Below are 22,350 nucleotides of genomic sequence, written 5' to 3' on the forward strand. Positions count from 1 at the left end.
TAGGTGTGATACCGTACTATACTTTCGCAAAATGTAATCATTGAGGGAAACTAGGGAAAAGATACACAGGATCTCTAAGTACTATTTTTTATAGTTATATACAAATTTAAGATTATCTCAAAATAAAACCTTTACCTTAGAAAAAATTGCCTTCAACCTCAGTGAATTCACTGTCCTTCAATACACCTGGCTAGTTTCATTCATTCATTTGGCTCCACCTCCTTACTCCAGCCACCTCCTTCTCAACAGACACCACCACCACTAAGAGCTAACATTTTATTGGGCATTTGTTATGTAACAACTTTGTGTACTACATGCAGTAAGGACTTTATATGTATTAGCTCATTTAATCTTCGTAACAGACAACTTTGAATTTTATTATTCATAGGAAATAGCCTCAGACGCCACTCTGTCTATTCATCCTCATCCATCCATTTCTTTTTTTCTTCCTCTAATAATGAAAAATATCCATTCTCCAGATTAAGGGCAATCCTCTCACTTAGGCACAGGATCCTATCTTCTCAGGATTCTAACTCCTTCCAATATCCTTCTTGTATTTTATTTAAGATTTTTATTTTAGAGAGCGCGCGCGCGCGCACCGAGGAGGGGAGGGGCAGGAGAGACTCTCCAGCCGCCTGGGGCGGAGCTCTGAGCCCGCTTGGGGCTCCATCTCACCACCCTGACATCAAGACCTGAGCAGAAACCAAGAGTCCCACGCCTAAGGGACCGAACCATCAGCCTTCCCTGGCCTTCTTGTATTTTAAACGCCTGCCTTTCTATTAGAGCTATTTTGTCTGTTTTTAGGTGTGCTCATATCTCCTGCTCCCATTAAAAAACAAAACTTCCTCCAACCTTACTTAGCAGCAACCATTCTCACTTCTCTTTCCATAGTCACGTTCTTAAGAATTGCTCACATTTACTCTAATTCCTACACTTCCATTCATTTCACAGCCCACTACCGCCTGGTTTGTGCTTCTCCTCTATGAAGGCTGACCTCTTTCCAGCGTTTGACACACTACCTATTCCTTCATTTGGAGTTTAGGCTGAGTTTAGGCTTCTCTGACATCTCTGTCACACCAACCTGTGAGTGTTAAGTGACACCGGTGACCTAAAAAGAGGAAAACAAATGTAAAATGAAGTAGGGCGTGCCAATGGCCAAGGAGGCAAAGGTGAGTGGCGAATGTTACTTTTTAAGAGGGGCCTCGTGAGATCGGAGACAGAAGGAGCCACACCAGGCATTAACACCAAGTGACCGTGACTTTTACCCTCACTTTCACCTTCTTTCTTCCCCCATTCTTTGAGGGCCTGCAGGTACTCAAAGAAAGCTACAGGGTTTGGGCGCTGACAAGCGGTGGGGGGCGGTTCCGTAGCTTCGAGAAGGGAGGGTACTACCGGTCGTGAGAACCCGGCCGGATAGGAGCGGATGACGCTCCAGGGTAGCCGGCGGAACCTGTGCGCGGGGCCGCGGTTGCAGCTCCGCGCGGGGCTACTGGGCAGCGGACACGAGCGCGCGTGCGTAGCAGCGCTTCCGGCCGCGGTCCCGGTCCTGGCGCCCGCAGGCTCCTGAAGTAGCCGGACGCCGCTGGAAGAATCTTCGGTCGGCTGCAGGCCAGGCCGGGGCCGCCGCGGGTATCTGAGAAGCCCGAGACCGGCACGGTATATCCTGGAGGCGGGTCGAAGGCTGGCGGAAGACTGCGCCCGCTGCTGGAGCTGGAAGGAAGGCAGGAAGAGCCTGGGCTAGGTGTGCCCTTCGCTCCTGCCTCCCCAGCCCGGCCTCGGCCAGTGGCGCTGGAAAAGGGGGGGGGGGGGGGTGGACTCGGGGGGGGGGGGCAACGGGGGGGAGATGCAGGTTAAATGGGTTTCTCTGCAGATCCAGTGCCGTTAAATCCGGCGAACTCACACTTAAAAAAAAAAAAAATGAAGAAATTAAGGCTTAAGGAACTAGAAAGTCGCCTGCAACAAGTGGATGGATTCGAAAAGCCCAAGTTACTTCTAGAACAGTATCCAACCAGGCCGCACATTGCAGGTAGGGCGGCTGGTGACCATGTCTTTGCTTCCCCGGGTTTGTCCTATCTACTTACTCCATAATGAAAACACCGCAGCTAAAGACAGCCCCCCCCCTCCCCACTTTATTGTTTGACTGCTTGGTTTTCTGCATACCTCTTAACTCTGTAAGACATCATTTTAATGTGTTTGTTTCTCTCATTACACTATAAACTCCTTAAGGGCAAAGAATTTGTCGGTCGTGCTCACAGAATTCCGTGTCTAGAAGAGTTCCTGATACTAGTTAGGAGCTCAGTACACATATGCTAAGTAAGGATCAATTTTCTATTGCAACGTATTGCAAGTGCAAGAATTCCTGTGCTATACTCGCCCTAGAATGAATACTAGAGTTGGTAGCCAAAGGACTACGTTTTAACAAATCCAGAATAGGTGCTATAAAGATGAGGATGCGTTTCAGTTTTTAGTGATCTGAGAGTCATCAGTGTTGCTTGATGCAAGAGATTGATACTGGGAGTACAGGAGACAACACAGGAAAAACCGTATTTAGTAAACATTGCCAAAGTCATTGAGGAGTCTTGGGAAAATTAATTTGGGAATCCCTCCCAGCTTCAACATAGTTCTGTTTCTAAGCAGCCAATGAAAGTATATACCTGCACTTAACACCAACATATTATCATAATTCCAACCAAAAATTGGCACAAAACTGTGTCTGGGTTAAGACCTGTTTTCTCAATTTAGATGACTTCTCTAGTATCTGGCTATAGGGTTTCTTAGTGAAGTCTAATTTTTTAAAAATATCCATTGCTCATACCCAGGGTGTAACATGCATTTGGATGTGCTAATTCTTTGAGATACCAGCTTCAAAGTCATTAACACCAGTAGCAGTAATTGGGATAGCAGTCAGACTGAGATATCCCTCTAATTGTGTGGGGTTGTTTTTTTTTTAAGCTTTTATTTTTAAGTAATCTCTAAACCCAGTGTGGGGCCCGAACTCACAACCCTGAGATTGAGAGTCGCATGCTCCACCAGCTGAGCCAGCCAGGTGCCCCTAATTGTGTTTTTGATAAAACCTCTGGGTACTAGAGCTTCAGTGATGGCCAGTAGTTCTTGCTGGTTCACATATCCACAGGGAGAGATCAGTGGTTTAATTCATGCTTAACCTTTAGTATATATCCCAGACCTTTGTGCATTTGAAAGAACCTTTCCTGATCTCAGCAGTTTCTGCTCTGCTCCTCAGTTCTCACTAGATTACTAATATATGTGTCTGTAGATCATGAGTGTATCTGTCTAAAGGCTGTATTGTGGATATAGGACTTCTCCCATTCTAGCTTGTACTTAGGGTACCTGTGTTCTGGTGACAAACTTGTCAAAAAGTTCTGGGCCTTTTTAATGTTAATGCTTGTTCAATATTAGTGGTTCCCAGACTTACAGATTTCACAGATCAGTAAAATTTCAAAACAATTTTGGGAGACTGACTGATACAGGGTTGCCAAGTTTATATTTTGACAAGGAAAGGTATTTTTAAAACCTATTTACTCTTACCATCCTTGCAAAAATATTTCAACATCAAAGAAATAACTGATGTATATGTGTGTGTGGCAATTTTGAATTTTGAACAGGCTGAGGAAAAAGACATTTTAACCTTATTTTTCTCATTTTATTTCAAAATTTTTGTCATTCTTAGCATTGTCACCAGAGTAGTTTTTGGGAACCACTGGTGTGTGTTATTGTTCCTTGTGGGGCCTCTTATTATAGATATATATAGATATTATACCTTACGGTTTTTGTTGTTGTTATTGTTGTTTTAATAATCTGGAACACCATTTGGGGGAGGAATAATGCAAGATAAGAAATTGCATTACTGGGCGCCTGGGTGGCTCAGTTGGTTAAGCGACTGCCTTCGGCTCAGGTCATGATCCTGGAGTCCCTGGATCGAGTCCCGCATCGGGCTCCCTGCTCGGCAGGGAGTCTGCTTCGTCCTCTGACCCTATCCCCTCTCATGTGTTCTCTCTCTCTCATTCTCTCTATCTCAAATAAATAAACAAAATCTTTAAAAAAAAAAAAGAAATTGCATTAGTCATTTACATGAACTGGATTTTGGTCATCAACTTGCTCTTGTTCCCTAATATGTTTTTTTATTTTTTAGCATGTATGCTCTATACAATCCATAATACATATGATGACATTGAAAATAAAGTGGTTGCAGATCTAGGATGTGGTTGTGGAGTTCTTAGCATCGGAACTGCAATGTTAGGAGCAGGGTAGGTGATCCTGTATATAATGTTTGGGTATAGGGTGGCCTGAATAAGAAACATAAACAGGATTAATTGAATTAGATTTATGGGACTCTACAGTATGAGATGAGGGGAGCAAGAATCTGATACTGAGTACATTTTGAATGAGCAGAACAGTAAAACAAAAAACAAAACATTAACAGCAGCTATCAGATGCCTCCCTTTTATACACACCTGAATTTCCAACCCTTGCCAGGTTGGGAAATCATGCTGTTGAAAGGCAATATTCACTCTTACTTTGCCAGTTGGGTTAAAAAGGTATATGGTTTTGATTTTGTTATTGTTTTGATTTGGGAACTATAAGTAGTCATTCTTTATGTGTGTTCTGTATTTATAGGTTGTGTGTTGGATTTGACATAGATGAAGATGCATTGGAAGTATTTAATAGGAATGTGGAAGAGTTTGAGTTAACAAATGTTGACATGGTTCAATGTGATGTGTGCTCATTATCTAACAGTATGTCCAAGTCATTTGATACGGTAATTATGAATCCTCCCTTTGGGACCAAAAATAATAAAGGTTAGTAAAAAGACTCAGGTGTACTGATATATGTGTAGAAAAGCAAGTTTTAAAAATCATTTTCTTATTGTTTGGGTTAAATGATTTTATCACTGTTCATTAAATAAACAATCTCTTACCTGTGTAATTACTACAATTTCAGTTTGTTTAGAAATTCAATTTTTCACTCTTTGTTTTCACCTATTTGTACTAAGTGAATAGTCTTTCTGTTAATTTACTATTTATACTTTACTTTCAAAAATGATTTACCTAACCCTTATAATTCTGTAAAGGATTTTATACCTTTAGAACCTCTTTTTAATGTCTTAACACACCAAGGGTTTCAACATGTGTTCATTAGTAATAGTGACTGACTGGCTATTTATCTTGTGTATGCTATAGGCAAGGAGGATAGAAAGTCTGTGAGAAGAAAAGACATGAACAGTTTTTTTTTTAAGATTTTATTCATTTATTTGAGAAAGCTGTGGGGGGGGCGGTCAAGGGAGGGACAGAGGGAGAAGCAGACTCCCTGCTGAGTGGGGAGCTGGCCCCGGCTCAATCCCAGGACCTGGGGATCATGACCTGAGCCCAAGGCAAACACTTAACTAAGCCACCCAAGCACCCCGAAGACATAAATAGTTTAAAGAATTCTCCCTCCAGCCTCTGCCTGATTCTGATTACTACGCTACCAGTTCTCTTCTCCCTTGAGAGTTGTTAATTTGGAACATTAAAATTTTTACTTTTGCCTTATTTAAAGAAGATAGTATAATTCTGGTTTCATTCTATCAACCTTAAAAGATAAATATTTTACTTTTCTTTTTAATTTATTTATTTGAGATAGAGCATGAACTGGGGGAGAGGGGGCAGAGGGAGAGGACGAAGCAGGTTCCCCGCTGAGCAGGGAGCCAGATTCGATGCAGGACTCAATCCCAGGATTCTGGGATCATGACCTGAGCCGAAGGCAGACGCTTAATTGAGCCACCCAGACGCCCCTATATTTTACTTTTTTGTATCTTGTCTTTTGGCAGGAAGAATATGAAGTGTCTATTTTGGAATTTGGGGAAAAAGTTTTTAAATACCTGGTATTCATTTAATATTGTTTTGATAACAGGTATATACATTTAAGTAAATATGAGCTTTTTCTACTCTTAACAGGGACAGATATGGCATTTCTGAAGACTGCTTTGGAAATGGCAAGAACAGCAGTATACTCTTTACACAAATCCTCCACTAGAGATGTAAGTTCAAATCATCACGATATTACTTCAAAATTCATGACAGTGTTTTAAGGATTTGCTGTGAATACTAATTACTTTTTAAACATCTGGCACTTAGAAACAATTTTCCCTCTAACTAGCTAGCATTTGTGACTAGTTTTCTTCCAGCCTATATAACTTCTTTTGTCAAAGATTTGCTCAGGCAGGAACTGTTACCAGGAGAGACTATAATTCAGTAGAGAAGTGTGGTATATCTAAGGTTACAATATATCCTAGTTTGCCTAACTCCTGGTAGTCCCATTGTCCCTTTGTGGCTTTGTGTGCATAAGGGAGGCAGTAAGACCTGATTTTTAAGAACACTGAGCCTGGAGCTAAATAAACTGATCTGAGTTCAGAACCTCTGTCTTCCATTATTCTTGCCAGCAATGTAACATATGGGGGTGTAGAAGATATATTCTAGAAAATTGGGTATATTTTTTGTCAATAAAATAGTAACTAAGGACATAAACTGCAGAGCCAGACTGCCGAGGTTCAAATCCAAACTACCACTTCCCTGTGTTATCTTGGTCTTGGTATTTTTCAGCTTCATCACCTATATATATAACTCACCTGTACTCTTATAATTGAAATGGCCTGGTTTCTTACTTTCAAAATACTACCAATCCAGTTGAAAATTTTTTAAGAGTCTAAATTCTAATGAAATTTTAAAAGCTTAAAAACTTAATATGAAGTATTAGCCAAAAAGCAAGTCTCAAGAAATTATTTTAAAAATTAGCTCACATTGGGGTGCCTGGGTGGCTCAGTTATTAAGCATCTGCCTTCGATTCGGCTCAGGTCATGGTCCCAGGGTCCTAGGATTGAGCCCCACACATCGGGCTCCCTGCTAAGCAGGAAGACTGCTTCTCCCTCTCCCACTCCCCCTGCTTGTGTTCCTTCTCTCGCTGTGTCTCTGTCAAATAAATAAAATCTTAAAAAAAAATCAGCTCACATTAACATGTTGTTATCTTTAGCATATTCAAAAGAAAGCTGCAGAATGGAAAATCAAGATAGATATTATTGCAGGTAAGACAATTTTTAAGTTTCTCACAAAATACATCTAAACCCTAATTACTTAAGGTCAATAATACATTAGCCCAACCAGAATTTTATAGGTGCTAAGATGCCATAGAACATGTTTTCAGGGGCACCTGGGTGGCACAGTTAAGCGACTGCCTTCGGCTCAGGTCATGATCCCAGAGTCCTGGGATCGAGCCCCGTATCAGGCTCCCTGCTCAGGGGGAGTCTGCTTCTCCCTCTCCCTCTGCCTCTCCCCCCCATCTTGTATGCTAATAAATAAAATCTTAAAAAAAAAAAGTTTTCAGTTTGACAAAATGTGAGGGGTTGGTAATGAATGGATTGGAAATGAAGACAGGGTATCAGTGTTTGCCTAAGACTATCCCAATTTATGCATTTTGCTGAAAATTCCTAATAGCACCCAACTATTTGGTCACTCCAGGCTCAGACAGAATACAGAATACATAGCATCATAGTGATGGTAGAGCTTGGGCTTGGGAGTGGGTCGGACCTGTTTGAAATCCATTCATGGAAAATACCACCAGATCATGCCTGCCTGCCTTTCCATTTCAATTTTCTAATTGTCCCTGGAGTCAGACAACATGAAGCTTTTTTCTTTTAGTGGGGGATAGGATATAATCATCCACACTATAAGTTAATGTTTGATACATTTTTATTAGCAAACATCACAAACATCAAAATGGGAAAAACATCACTAGAAGCTAATGATAATCCAAATAATTCTGAAGGCTGAAGTAAGTACAGTAAGGGGGAAATGTTCTTTACTTGATAATAAAGTGACTAGGATTAGCATTGTGGTGTTAACCATGTAACTAGTCCTATTCATAGTTAGTAATGTAATGTGGAAAAGTCTGTCAGTCCTATTTATCCAGTATTGTCATTCCTTACCTAGTTTAAGGTATTGTAACATCAACTTAGAACAATTCCAAGTATACCAAGCCAGTGCCTTGCTACTCCAAATGTGGTCCTCAGACCATCAGTATTGACATCCCTTGGGAGATGAGACTTGCAGAATTTCAGGATCTACCAAGACTTACTAAGTTATAATACACATTTTAAAAAGATTTATTTGAAGGTGATTTGATTACACATTGAAATTTGAGAGTAACTTATAAGTAACCTATAATTTATGTTGCAAAATATGAAGGATAGGCAGTCTATTGCCATCCCTCTAAAACTGATGAGTAAGCTTAGAGAACCTATATAATTTCTTAGAATAAGAAAAATGTATTTCACTTGAGAGCTTAATAGGAAAATAATTAGCTTCTTACTACCAATATTAAAATCCAGACAAGAAATTTTTAAAAATAAGCATGATTATTATGATTGCTAGCTGTAGATTATTAGGAAATTAGAAAGGTACCATCATCTTCTATCCAATTGTTATCCTTTCAAATTTTTCCCCATAACCTCAAATTTTGGCATAAATGACTAAAATAGCAGAAATGCCAACCTCAGCCATGGCTAATATTGGGAATATATCAAGTCAGTCTTTGATAAGTTAAAGTGACAGGTCTGAAGTGTTCTGCTTACCAAGATTAAGTACTTCCTTAATTCTGTTTTAATTTACATTGTATGTATGTATATCAGGGATAGCAAATGAATTTTTATTCTTAGATGGCTTTTGTTTTATAGAGCTGCGATATGACCTGCCAGCATCATACAAATTTCATAAAAAGAAATCAGTAAGTCTCTTAATTCTGGCTTACCTACATTCAGTACTGAAGAACTTTTCAGTAAGTAAGTATTTCCAATGTTATCAAGTTGCCTGAGTAAATACAGAAAGCTAGCCTAGGAGGGAGAATAATTATTGATGGCATAACGGCCGATATTCTGGTGTAAGATATTCTTTCTCAAATGCTTTAGGCACAAAAATAAAAAAACTAAGTTTTTGCTCTTTTTATATAGTACATATTTTATTAGTTTGTACTAATACATTTTCATATTACAAAGGCAATTTAGTGGAAGAGTCTTTTGATATTTGAATCATTTGAAATAACACAAAACAGAACTATACATTTAAAAAAATCTTCATTTGGATAACAAAAAAAGACAAGTTAACAAAAAAATTTCCTTTCTTACAGGTTGATATTGAAGTGGATCTAATTCGGTTTTCTTTTTAAAAGCCTCTAAAGACAAAAGCAGCTTAAAACCTAAGTAAGATGAATAAAAAATTTTTTTCACTAAACTACTGGTCTCCAGCACCATTTTCTGTTTTCTGTTGTTTTGGTGTAGGTTCTTCTTCTTTGTCTGTTTCTTCTCTTGCTCTTTTTACTGGTCCTGTACAATAACAGAATTTTTGTTAAGTTCACTAGATAAGCATTACTCTTTTAATATTGAGCATAATTAACAAAAATAATTCTGTTTAAAAAGCAACAACTTCCTGGGGCACCTGAGTGGCTCAGTCGGGTTAAGTGTCTGCCTTAGGCTCAGGTCACAATCCCAAGCTCCCTGCTTAGTGGGGAGTGTGCTGCTCCCTCTGCCCATCCCCCCACTCATGCTCGCTCTCCTCTTTCAAATAAAATCTTTTTTTAAAAAAGCAACAACTGGGGCGCCTGGATGGCTCAGTCGGTTAAGCGTCTGCCTTCGGCTCAGGTCATGATCCCAGTGTCATGGGATCGCCCCGCATCGGGCTCCCTGCCTGGCAGGAAGTCTGCTTCTCCCTCTCCCACTCCCCCTGCTTGTGTTCCCTCTCTCGCTGTGTCTCTTTCTGTCAAATAAATAAAATTTTAAAAAAATAAAATAAAAAAACAACAACTGGGGCGCCTGGGTGGCTCAGTTGTTAGGCGTCTGCCTTCAGCTCAGGTCATGATCCCGGAGTCCTGGGATCAGGTCCTGAATCGGTCTCCCTGCTCCGCAAGCCTGCTTCTCCCTCTCCTTCTGCCTGCTGCTCCCCCTGCTGTGCTCGCTGTCAAATAAGTAAATAAAATCTTTAAAAAATAAATAAGTAAAAATTTAAAAAGCAACAACTTCCCAACACCAATGAGAAGGCTTTCCTTTTAGTACAGATCTTCTGCTCTCTAAGCTTACCTTCCAAACATCTTTGTTTTCCACTTGTAAAGCTGTATAACTTGTATAAATCATAGTCCAAGAATGTCACTTATACAGAAGGTGAAAAACCACACTGCTGTTCTTTCCCACAAATAATTTCTCATGAAAGTACCAAAGGACTTAGAAAAACTTACCAGATGCACCATTTTGATCATGTTCATCATCACTGTCAAATTTAGTTTTCTTGCCCTGAAACTGTACTTTTCCTTTAGCAGACCCAGTCTGGGCAGCTTTATTTCCCTTTCCTTTTCCTTTAAATCTGCGACCTATAGAAACATAATTGAGAAATCCATAAGAAATGTTTTAAATCTCTTGTCACTGTCTCTGAACAAGCAAATGAGTTAAAATAACCAATGGTCAAAGACAAATAGAACTAATGACCTTTTGATTTCCATTTGTTTAGAGATTCTTGTTGATCTTCTATGATTTTTTTCAGTGCTTCCTTTTCCACATCTCCTTCTAGTACTTCCCACGTCACTTCTTTGTTCCTTAATTGTAGGTTACCACTATTTGCATCTTTGGCTTTATCCAGTGCTTCCTTAGCTTTTTCTTTAAAAAGAATTATCCCCTATACCAAAGACAGACAATGAAAGCCACAACCTTAAAATTTTTCCTACCCTGCAAACCTTCTCTGTCATTATCAATTTCAATGAATTATAACTGAACTTCAGGAAGTTACCACAAAACTTGCAGTCACTAATACCAACAGTTATTCATGGCATAATTCAGAAAATATCAGACTTACATCCAGTGATGGCAATAACAAAATGGAAAGTAAATAACCAAGTAAAAACTATTTCATAAACACATTAATAAAAAAAATTGTTTTGTTTCTACTAATGTTGTCTTCTAAAAGTTAAGTTTCTATGGATTTTTAAACTAATTGCTAAAAAGCATACGAATGTTTCCAAACCTCTTTTGCTCCTCTGACAAAGTCTATCCATTTTATTTCACCATGACTTGAGAAAAGGATGTGCAAATCTTCTCTACAGGTCTGATCATCTAAGTCTCCTGAAAATTTCAGCAAGCAGCCAATCTTTTCTTCCAAAGATTTCTATAAAAACATACAAAGCAATAAAAAGTTTCTTAAAAGCAACCACAAACCAGAAATGGCTTAAATCACTCTATACCTAATACATGGAAAAAACTAGATAATATTTTAAAGTAGTTTAACAGTTAGTGCATTTTCCTGTGTCATCCCTTGTTCTACAATGGCTTCTGATTTTAACTTACTTAATTTCTTCAACAAGTAATATTTAGCTATATGTATTAATTATATAAATCTAGTTACTAAGTTCTCTGGATAGGTAATGATTTTAAGCAATATTTAGGCTATGACTTTAATACAATGACAACTATAGACTTGCTCACGTATTTGCTTCAAAAAGTCCTCACTTTTTATTCTCATAAATTTGAAATATAGCTTTGGGTACCAATGATATATACTTACCATTTCAGCATTTTCTGCTAACTTTTGTTTTTCTTCTTGCTCTCTACAAAAGAAATGTTAATTAGAAGGTTTCCATTTACTGTATGAGATAATTAAGTCCTGATAAAGTTAACTTTGATCATGATCACACATTGCTGAATAACCAAAGCCAGTCATTAGGTTTTCTAATTGCTCATGGCTAGAGTGCAACACAATGTGGCCCCCAGATTATCAAGGCAACTTAAGATCTTAATGTTTCAGGAGCAAAAGAAAAGCCTACTGCTACTCATTTCAAAACTCATCATCAAGCTCCACTTCCCAGAACCACTAACTCTATCCCTGTTAAAGCTTTAAGGAATTAAAATGACTGGCTCAACGTACTTACTGTTTAGCTCGTAATTTAGCTTCCACTTTATTTTGCTTTCTTTCTTCATTTTTTTTTGCAAAGTAATCTTCCCTAAAGAACACAAAATACAGGGGCTGAGTTCATGAGAACAAAAATAAGACAGCAAATTATTTTGAATGATTTAAGCACAGGAAGGAATATTACTTTCTATCAACATATTACCTAAAAATTCAAAAGATGCCAAGGAAGTTATTTAATAACAGTTTTACTAAAAACAATTCACATTTCATAAAACATATACCTTTTAAAAGCATACACACACCTCAGTGGTTTTCAGTATATTCAGAATTGTACAACCATCACTACTATCTAATTTCAAAACAAAAAGAAACCTAATGTCCATACCAATCTCACTGATTTTATCATTCATGTATAGGGAAAAAAAGTAAACCAGGACTTATGTAAATAACTTCTCATAGAATTTTCTATAGTGTTACTTTCACAAAAGGAGAAAATTCTATAATCTCTGAAACCCAAGAATAAGAGCAATTATGAAAATCATGTTAAAAAATACTTTTGAGAGTTAAAATTACACGATTCATCACAGTACATCTCTAAGTCCATCAGGTTTATTACATGGCACTTCGAAGATTAATAATGTGAAAGTAGGGGACAATGGCCTAACTTTATCATAAAAATGCTCTGGTTTGTTCTAATTTTGGACACATACACTAAAGAATGTGGTCCAAATCTGTATTAAATAATCCTTTGTACTAAACAAATGTAGGTATATATAAAATATGAGAATGGGAACAGACTGGAAATTGGTCAGGGATGGATTCTCTAACCACACAAAAGGCCAAATTTCACCGTGTAGCTTGATTATATGTATTAGATGCAAAAAAACTCCCAAAACTTAACCTTTATTAACTGTTAATCGTGAAAAGGTATTAAAAAACACTTCCTTGTGCGCCTGGGTGGCTCAGATGGTTAAGCGTCTGCCTTCGGCTCAGGTCATGATCCCAGGGTCCTGGGATCGAGTCCCGCATCGGGCTCCCTGCTCCTTGGGAGCCTGCTTCTCCCTCTGCCTCTCTCTCTCTCTCTCTCTCTGTCTCTCATGAATAAATAAATAAAATCTTAAAAAAAAAAAACAAAAAAACACTTCCTTAAGGTCTCAAAGGACTAGTAGTTTCCACTAAGCAAATTTCAAGTGTTTATCAAAGAATGCCCAAGGATACTAAAAATACTGTCCTTAGAGGATGCCATCCCATATTCTGTATCCCAGTGTGTCAAGTCCATATAACTAAGTGGCCAAAAGAAACATCAGCATAAAGACTTACTTGAAAAGTATTAGCAGGTCTGTATCTTTATACTTCTGGCCAGGGGTGTCAACAAACTTCTTAGCAGATTCAATACTATCAAACACAGCAAATATTGATCCCTATTAAAAGGGGAAGAAAACTCTTTTTAAAAATGTCCCATATATTTTTCAACTAGGAAAAGTCTGTAACATCATACAACCATACCTTAAATGCTTTGTGTAATGTTCTTCTCATCTGAATATTTAGTACTTGACCTTTATCTTCTAACCATTCTTTTATGTCATCAAGGGTTGCATCAGTTGGGAAGCCTTTCTGTGAAGAGTAGAAAGAAATATACAAATGCCTTCTCAGGTAAACAATTTATCAGAAATTCTGATTCATTTTGTCTTGAAACCAAGGCAGGATATACACATCTATCTATATCTCTGTCTCTTAAATGTTTAACAGCTCTGGTTAAGAGCTGAGCCACTGTTCTCTAGTCCAATAAAAGTGACTTATTTGGAATTTGCTTCAAAATAATCCACGTGGGGGGTGCCAGGGTGGCTCAGTCAGGAAGACCTCTACCTTCAGCTCAGGTCATGATCCTGGGGTCCTGGGAATCTTTCCCTCTGCCCCTCCCCCTGCTCCTCTCTCTCCCTCATTCTCTCAAATATCACTCTCTCTCACATAAATAAAATCTTCAAAATAATTCACTTGGGGCAGAGATAAAACTAGATCAATCATGTGTTAACTGTTGAAGGTGGATAATGGTACATTATATAGTCAATCGACCTTTGCATGTCTTAAATTTTCCTGAATAAAAAAAATCTACTTAAAAAATTCATATACTAGGGCGCCTGGGTGGCTCAGTCGGTTAAGCGACTGCCTTCGGCTCAGGTCATGATCCTGGAGTCCCGGGATTGAGTCCCACATCGGGTTCCCTGCTCGCCAGGGAGTCTGCTTCTCCCTCTGACCCTCCTCCCTCTCATGCTCTCTGTCTCTCATTCTCTCTGTCTCAAATAAATAAATAAAATCTTAAAAAAAAAAAAAAAAAAAAATTCATATACTAAAAATTACTATCAAGTTTAGCTTTTGACAAATAAGAAGTTGATAGGCACTGGGTGCTTACAATATGCCCAAGATTTTGTACAGTGTTATATGGGTTTTCCATTAATTCTCACAAAAGTTCTATAAAGTAAAAAGTATTATCCCCATTTATGAAGATAAGGCTTAGACAGGTTAAGAACATTGCCCAAGAAGGGGCGCCTGAGTGGTTCAGTCATTAGGCGTCTGTCTCCGGCTCAGGTCATGGTCTCAGGGTCCTGGGATCGAGCCCCACAATGGGCTCTCTGCTCTGCGAGAAGCCTGTTTCTCCCTCTCCTACTCCCCCTGCTTGTATTCCCCCTCTCGCTGTGTCTCTGTCAAATAAATAAATAAAATCTTAAAAAAAAAAAGAACATTGCCCAAGAACATACAGTAAGTGGTAAAGCTATGATTCCTGAGTCCTTATTCTTATCCACTCTATGTTTTTTTCCTAAATTAAGATATTTAAGATATAATTAAATGTGTTAAAGGCCCACTTACAATATAAACAGATCTGTTTTTTACATCATTCTTATATTCATCAGTCACTTCAGGGAGGGGTTTGCTTGGAGATCTTCTGATTTTAGTTTTATCTTCACTTATTTCCATGAGTTCAGCCTTTGACTTGCTCAATGCTTCCACTATTACATTAAAGTCTGTTGTTAGACGGTTTAACCTGAAGAATATATATTTAAGCACTGTAAAACTTAGTGGTAGCACTTGTTTACAGAAAAATCTAAAGATGATTTAAAAAAGGTTTTTACTGGGGTGCTTGGGTGGCTCAGTTGGTTAAGCATCTGATTCTCGATCTCAGCTCAGGTCTTGATGTCAGGGTTGTGAGTTCAAGCCCTGTATTGGGCTCTACCCTGGGTGTGAAGTCTACTTACAAAATAATAATAAATAAAATAATAATAAAGTTTTTACCTATTGAATTTTATCATTATCTCCAAAGGTACCCAGCCTTCATCCAGTTTGATCTGTTCCTTTAAAAATTTGTCTCGTGGCAAATTGAAGTCACCAAAATAATACTGCAAGATAATAACATTATATTTCAGAGCACTGTACAATAATGACTCTATTCCTGGAGTTTTTAATTACCATTACATCACCATGTTCTATTCTTTCAAAAATACATGCAATAAACATTTTCTCCTAAATACATGATAGTGAAACATTTATAATACAAATTAGCAGAAAGATAAAACTAAAAATTGATTGCTGAAACAACATAATTAGCAGATATGTCAATAGACTAAAACATAGTTAAGGACTTAGTATGTGAGAGGCCTCTTGTTTCAAATCAGTGTGTAAAGAACAGACTGTTAAAAAGAACTGGAATACATCGACTAATCACTCTAATTTTTACAAATTAAAAAATATCTGAGCGATTATCTAATGTAAGCATAAAGGCACTCTCTCACTACAAAAGCAAAAAAAGACAAAAACAAAAAAACTATACATGAAAAGACTCAGGTGTGGCTACTTGGAATGCCAAAAGTAACAAAAAAATAAAAGACAAATAACAAAGAAGTTTGTTAATAATTCTTATAAATCAAGAGAGAAGAAAAAACCCTGAAAGCCCTAATTAAAAAATGGGTAAAGGACATCAAAAAAATTACTAAAAATAAGAATGTAATATAAACATATAAAAGTTGAACTTCATTATTAATCAAAGAAATGCAACTTAAAGCAATGAAATAGCATTTTTCACCTAACAAACTGGCCAAAATTCTAAAAACAAGAATACCTAGTATTGGCCTCAACACAGAGAAATGGTCATGCAGGACATGTAAACTGGCAGTAAGTATCAAAGGTTTTTAAAAATGTGCATAACCCTTGAGCCGGTACATCTTTTTCTAAGGGATTTTATCTTAAATCAGTAAACATGTTTACTAAGGTTTTTATATAAAGATACTCATCATGAATTGGACAGCCACATGCAGAAGAATGAAAATGGACCATTTTCTTACACCATACACAAAAACAGACTCAAAATGGATGAAAGACCTAAATGTGAGACAGGAATCCATCAAAATCCTAGAGAACACAGGCAGCAACCTCTGTGACTTCAGCTGCAGCAACTTCTTGCCATCTCCATCTCCACAGGCAAGAGAAATAAAGGCAAAAATGAACTATTCGGACTTCGTCAAGATAAAAAGCTTTTGCACAGCAAAGGAAACAGTCAACAAAACCAAAAGACAACCGAGAGAATAGGAGAAGATATTTGCAAATGTCTTATCAGATAAAGGGCTAGTATCCAAAATCTATAAAGAACTTACCAAATTTAGTACCCAAAGAACAAATAATCCAATCAAGAAATGCGCAGAAGACAGGAACAGACATTTCTCCAAAGATGACATACAAATGGCCAACAGACACACGAAAAAATGCTCCACATCACTCGGCATCAGGGAAATACAAATCAAAACCACAATGAGATACCACCTCACACCAGAATGGCTAAAATTAACAAGTCAGGAAAGGACAGATGCTGGCGAGGCTGTGGAGAAAGGGGAGCCCTCTTACACTGCTGGTGGGAATGCAAGCTGGTATAGCCACTCTGGAAAACAGTATGGAGGTTCCCCAAGAAGTTAAAAATAGAGCTACCCTATGACCCAGCAATTGCACTACCAGGTATTTACCCAAAGGATACAAATGTAGTGATCCAAAGGGGCACCTGCACCCCAATGTATATAGTAGCAATGTCCACAATAGCCAAACTATGGAAAGAGCCCAGATGTCCATTGAGGGATGAATGGATAAAGAAGATGTAGTATATTATATACAATGGAATACTACTCGGCCACCAAAAAAAAAAAAAAAAAAAAGAAATCTTTCCATTTGCAACGATGTGAATGGAACTAGAGGGTATTATGCTAAGCGAAGTAAGTTAATCAGAGAAAGACCATTATTATATGACTCACTTCTACGTGGAATTTAAGAAACAAAACAGAGGAAAATAGAGGGAGGGAAAAATAAAACAAGATGTAATCAGAGAGGGAGACAAACCAGAAAAGACTCTTAACCATAGGACACAAACTGAGGGTTGCTGGAGGGATGGAGTAATTGGGTGATGGACATTAAGGAGGGCACATGATGTAATGAGCACTGGGTGTTATATACAACTGATGAATCACTGAACTCTACCTCTGAAACTATTAATATACTATATGCTAATTAATTGACTTTATATTTAAAAAAGAAACTAATAAAAAAAGAAGTGAAGAGGAAAATGCTAATGTAAAATTGGATGGTGAATTAAACTTTTCTGTGTTAAGCTAATCTTAAGGCCAAAGTAGGAAAACATGCCAATAAAAATAGTGATTTGCTGATTTTTAAAACGAAAGAAAGAAAGTAGAAAGAAAGAAAAGAAAGAAAGAAGACAGATATTCATCATGGAACTGTTACAGCTAAAAAATTAGAAATACCCTACAAATCAAATAGGGAATTGGGTAAATTACTGATGACATAAAACTTTACTCTCCCAAAATGCATCCCATGTTTGATGGGAGAAAGGGAAGGAAATAAAAATTATGTTAGTGTGAGCACTGACCACAAAGTGTGAAAGGGTATTCACCAAGCTCTTGACTTTGATTACTTCAGAAGGGTAGAATTTGAGAGGTGGCAGATTGTGAAAGGGACCCTATTAACTTGGTCTATATACAGCTTTGTACTGTTCTAAATATTAAATGAATAGTTTATAATTTTTCTTCACAATTATAATTAAATTAGTACAAAAAGTTGTAGCACAGGACATTTTAAATGGCGGAGAAGTGCAACTTTAAAAAAAAGTTCTGATAACTTCCAAAACCACTAAATAATATGATCTGAAGTTCCTTAGTAAGAACAGAAAACATTAAGCAAAAATTTCCCATGCAGCCATTATTGACACTGTAAAGCTTCCATTTAAATAGAATACCTAAGGTAAAAAAAAAAAAATGCTAAGACAACTGTAAAACAGTCTGCTTAACTGGGCAGAAAAACCTATTAGGACCTTCAAACAGATAAAGTGTTATTTAACAAGAGAAGGTACTTTACAAAATATTTTTATGTTCTCTTATTTATGTGCCAGGAACTCTTCTGAATGTTTTACATTTTATTAACTAATGTAATCTTCACCAACAACCTTATGAGGACAGTATTACTATTATCCTCAGTTTATAGACTAGGAAACTAAAGCAAAATGTTTGTAGGTCTTGGCTTTCATAAATTGGCTCACTAATACAAAACTGTATATTATTTTATCTAATTCCAAGAATCAAAGACAAACCAGATACTTTACACGAAACATTTAAAGGGTCAATATAGTGAAATTAAATGTTCCTTCTGTATTTGTTTTGAGGCTCTACATTTCCTTTCAAAGCGCACATTTTTGCAGTTTAATGTCATAAGAACCATACCTCAATTTGATGACAGATTTTGGCCTCCAAAGCAGCCATTTTTTCATTATCACCATTTTCAGCCATTGTGGCTATCTGTAAATTTTCCCAAATTGGCATAAAGAGTTATTATTTTTACATAACACTCAAGATTAGAAGAATGTTTTAAAATTATCAGTATCACATTGTTTTCTTAAAAATCAAGAATTTTTCATTTCACAGGTTCAGTTTCTCTACTCAATTCTCAAATTTCAACAAGAAAATGTTGGAATAAGTAATGGAAAATTGAAAAGCTATAGATAATCTGCAACCTTTTCAGTAAATCACTATTCCATCTCTGTAACAAAGCAAGCAGTTATCTTCACTTAGCTGATCAAGAAAGCTTTTGGCAAAAAACTCCACTACTTACCATTTCCAGTTTTAAGCAGATCACCATCTGTCAGTATATTTTTATGCATCTCAGTCCTATTTGTTTGGTGTGGGTTGCAGTTCTTTTAAAATTAGTAACTGACTTACCAAAAATTTGTTATCAGCAAAGATTAACTACCATAACTTTAGGATGAAAAAATGAAATATAACCATCAGGGTTAGATTAGATGGTATGTTAAGGAACACATGAAAATAATTTAAAAATCTGGGGACGCTAAAATAATGTTGAGCTGATGGTTTGTCTCCTAATTCACCAATATACTGGTTAACCTTACAGCCAGTTTCTTGTTTCACATCCCTGACATTAGCATTGCAGGAAAAAGTAAGGTTGTGAGATTGGTTTGCTGGGGATCACAAACCAAGTCTTCTGATTTCAAATCACTTGCCTCCAGTGCTCTATTAAACCACCCAGTTAGCCACATTTACAAAAGTATATTCGTAAGAACTCATCAGGTATCTGCCATTAGTTGACTCTAGTGAACGATCTTTGGTACACTTCTTGGAAGGATCGCTTTATAAACTGTAATTGCTATGCAATAATCTGGATGCACACTGGAAGCTCTTGTAATAGGGATTTGTATGGTGCCATCCCACTACAAAATTTACTCAATCTTATGCAGTGTTTGTCGACCACAACCTACGTTCCTAAATTGTTACCATGATCTAGGGCCCCTTACAAAGCAAAGGGTGAGTGAGATAAAAGAACTGTTGGTCCGTACAAGACTTCTTTGGCCTACCTAATTCTGGAACTTCGTCTCATGAGATACTTTTCCAGAGCGTACAACCAGAAGTGAAACATTACCTACACTTTTTCACTTCGCGCAGAATCCTTGACCTGAGTGAATAAGGAACACTAAAAACCCTACAGAGTGGCGCCAGAGAACACCTGCGGCCCCCAACCCCCGACCTCCAGTTTGTCCCACAGGATTCAAGGGAGCCTCCGGCGATTAAGTACCGCCAACCGCCTCAGAAACTTAACCAGTGGCCCGAGACGTCTGCCCCCCGCGACACCAGAAGGCAGGCAGGTAGGAAGTCTTAAAGACGCAGAAGGGATGCGGGCAGCGTCCGTCCGAAGGACCCGCCAGAGCCCAGTCCCAAAGCAACCACTGGCTCGCTCGGGCGCCAGCCTCGTGCGGGGAAAGCCCGGCTCCTGCATCAGGGACCAGGTCTGCACCTCGCCCCGGCCCGCGCCCCTCCGCTCCCAGCCCAGCGCGCCGCCTCGGGCTGCGGCCCACGCGGCGCTCGCCCGAACGAACATGCGGACGGCGAGGAGTGGACGCACCCGCGTGAGGCAACAAGGAAATGGAATGCGCCGTCGCCACTCAAAGCAGATGCTTTTGTACTTCTTCTCTTCAGCCACCGAGGGTTGCTCACCTTTAAGGTCCCGGTCCCACAGAGCCACGCCGCACAAACACCAACAGCCACAATAACGTCCCGACTTCCCAGCGCCGCCGGCTGCCCTACCGCGCGCGAGGAAGATGGGGGCCGTCCCGGCAGCCCTCGCGGCCCGCGTGGGCGGAGCTTCGGGTAAGGCCGGAGACGGCACCGCGCTAGGAGCTTGCGCGCCGGCCGCGGACTCCCACGGCCCGCGGAGTCCCGCCCCCACGCGGCTGAGGCGGGGTTCCAGCGCCCCGCAGGGCTTCGGAGAGTGTTAGGGTAGGTATTTATTGTTAATCGTTTCTGGACTGCTTTTGTATCTCCAATACTGCTTAGGCTTTTCGTGCCTATGAAGTATTTGGCTTTTTTTCAGATTATACTTTTCCAAAAAAATTGTTTTAATGATCCGTATGTATATGTAACCTACATCGTGTTGTGACAGTTCTCAAAAAAATGGCAAGTGAAATTTTTTTTAAAAATCAGGGATTCAGGAATCTTAGAGTTGAGAAGACCAGAGAGTAGAGCGTTTAAGAGCTGGGAATCTGGAATCTGCCTGTGTTCAAATAACGGCTCACCTGTTTACAGGCTATGACGTAAGGCAAGTTACTAAACTTATCAATCCCTTATGTATAAAATGGGGCCAGTAATAACTACCACCTTCTTCGTACAGTTTTTGTGAGCGTTAAACGTGGTACAACATGTACCTTGCTGGGAACTGCATAAAGCAGGAGGAGCAGATGATGTGAATTTAAAACAAAAAATGTGATTTTAGAAGATCAAAATGCCATCTAGTGCAGAAATCTATTGCCTCTGCTAGGGCCCTTTTCTATTAGTATACTTTTTGCACGATAATTTAGTCACTTAGAGGATTTTTTTCTTGTGGTGAGGTAATCTATTTTTCCCTCAGTTTTCTTGAAAATTTGAGGTGATATTGGTGAAATGGCCTTTTAAGTGATCTCAGGGCTTTTTGGCAGTTGCAAAATAGATCAAATGTATTTATTGGGGGGGGGGAATGCAGTTATAGATTCAATCCAGACATTGCATCAAGCCGATAAGAAAAAATTAATAGTTATTCTCAGGTAATTTAAATTCAAATTAATCAGGTTCTCTTTTATTTACTCAACAAATGGTTATCTAATCTCTACTTTCTGCCAGACTTAATTTAAAAAGTTAATTTTCTTTTTGATCAAGTCAGTGAGAATATAGGTATTTAAAAAAACACATCAAATGTATGTCAGAGTACTCCCACTCATCCTTTCAGCAAACTATTTATTACATACCTACTAATGTCCTGGTATGGAGCTTAGCACTGGGAATAAAAAGAAGACCCAGACCCTGCCTAGAGACAGTGGCACCTAAACAAATGTAAGTGCACATTTGTGCCCTACAGTGTCTGGGTAGAACAGCGGATGCATACAGTCTACTACCAGAAACTGCCCTTAACTGCAGAACATTTAGTTAGTGTTCCCATCTGGTTTACTCCTCCCTCCCCTCCCCTCCCCGTTCCCTCCCACCCTCCTCCTGCTCCCCTCCTCCTCCTCCCCTCCCCTCCCTTCCCCCTCCTCCCTGCCCTGCCTTCCCCCTCCCCTCTCTCTTCCATGGGCCAAGCTCCATGCAGCCACCACCCTTTGGGGAAAATGGATTCCTGGCTGCACACCAGGTAGCTTCATTTTTTCATATAAAGCACCAAGAAGACTTTCTCTCAGGCTGATATCCATCTCTCTCATAGCTTAACTTTATAGGATAACATACTAAAAGATCATCTCTTTGGGTATAAATGTAGTATTATCACTTTAGAGAGCAACTTGATAATATCCGCTAAAGTGTATGATATGTGTAACTGATGGCCCCAAAGTCCACTCCTAAAA

The 22,350-nt window shown here is 38.7% G+C and overlaps 2 protein-coding genes across 6 annotated transcripts; one reads left to right on the plus strand and one right to left on the minus strand.

The window, feature by feature from the left end:
- The first annotated feature begins 1,533 nt into the window (after positions 1 to 1,533).
- On the plus strand, positions 1,534 to 9,275 carry METTL5 (methyltransferase like 5). Of its 5 annotated transcripts, none has more exons than XM_035007811.1 (8): positions 1,534 to 1,741; positions 1,871 to 2,026; positions 4,151 to 4,265; positions 4,636 to 4,817; positions 5,952 to 6,034; positions 7,024 to 7,075; positions 8,723 to 8,827; positions 9,172 to 9,275. In XM_035007811.1, the coding sequence occupies exons 2-8, from the start codon at positions 1,918 to 1,920 to the stop codon at positions 9,174 to 9,176; spliced, it is 651 nt and encodes a 216-aa protein (XP_034863702.1). In that variant the 5' UTR covers positions 1,534 to 1,741; positions 1,871 to 1,917; the 3' UTR covers positions 9,177 to 9,275. The 5 variants fall into 5 exon arrangements, with proteins under 5 accessions (XP_034863702.1, XP_034863699.1, XP_034863703.1 ...); XM_035007808.1 differs by having other exon boundaries at positions 8,723 to 8,823; XM_035007812.1 differs by having other exon boundaries at positions 8,723 to 8,772.
- On the minus strand, positions 8,976 to 20,625 carry SSB (small RNA binding exonuclease protection factor La). Its single transcript, XM_035007807.1, has 12 exons — positions 20,480 to 20,625; positions 18,698 to 18,772; positions 15,222 to 15,325; positions 14,799 to 14,973; positions 13,440 to 13,547; positions 13,254 to 13,354; positions 11,953 to 12,024; positions 11,589 to 11,631; positions 11,052 to 11,192; positions 10,520 to 10,706; positions 10,273 to 10,404; positions 8,976 to 9,367 (listed from the first exon to the last, which is right to left on the minus strand). Exons 2-12 carry the CDS (start codon positions 18,761 to 18,763, stop codon positions 9,276 to 9,278), a joined length of 1,221 nt encoding a protein of 406 aa, XP_034863698.1. The 5' UTR covers positions 18,764 to 18,772; positions 20,480 to 20,625; the 3' UTR covers positions 8,976 to 9,275.
- Positions 20,626 to 22,350: the final 1,725 nt, after the last annotated feature.

The sequence above is a fragment of the Mirounga leonina genome, unplaced genomic scaffold (assembly GCF_011800145.1).
Source record: "Mirounga leonina isolate KUSES-001 unplaced genomic scaffold, KU_Mleo_1.0 Mir_151, whole genome shotgun sequence".
Taxonomy (NCBI): Eukaryota; Metazoa; Chordata; class Mammalia; order Carnivora; family Phocidae; genus Mirounga; species Mirounga leonina.

Excerpts from the sequence above, each read along its gene's own strand:
- METTL5 (XM_035007808.1), top strand. The coding sequence starts at position 1,918 with ATGAAGAAATTAAGGCTTAAGGAACTAGAAAGTCGCCTGCAACAAGTG. Across the intron at positions 2,027-4,150 it reads AACCAGGCCGCACATTGCAG|CATGTATGCTCTATACAATC; the intron begins GTAGGGCGGCTG and ends TTTATTTTTTAG. Across the intron at positions 6,035-7,023 it reads ACAAATCCTCCACTAGAGAT|CATATTCAAAAGAAAGCTGC; the intron begins GTAAGTTCAAAT and ends TGTTATCTTTAG.
- SSB (XM_035007807.1), bottom strand. The coding sequence starts at position 18,763 with ATGGCTGAAAATGGTGATAATGAAAAAATGGCTGCTTTGGAGGCCAAA. Across the intron at positions 13,355-13,439 it reads CATTACACAAAGCATTTAAG|GGATCAATATTTGCTGTGTT; the intron begins GTATGGTTGTAT and ends CCCTTTTAATAG. Across the intron at positions 12,025-13,253 it reads GACCTGCTAATACTTTTCAA|GGAAGATTACTTTGCAAAAA; the intron begins GTAAGTCTTTAT and ends TGTGTTCTTTAG.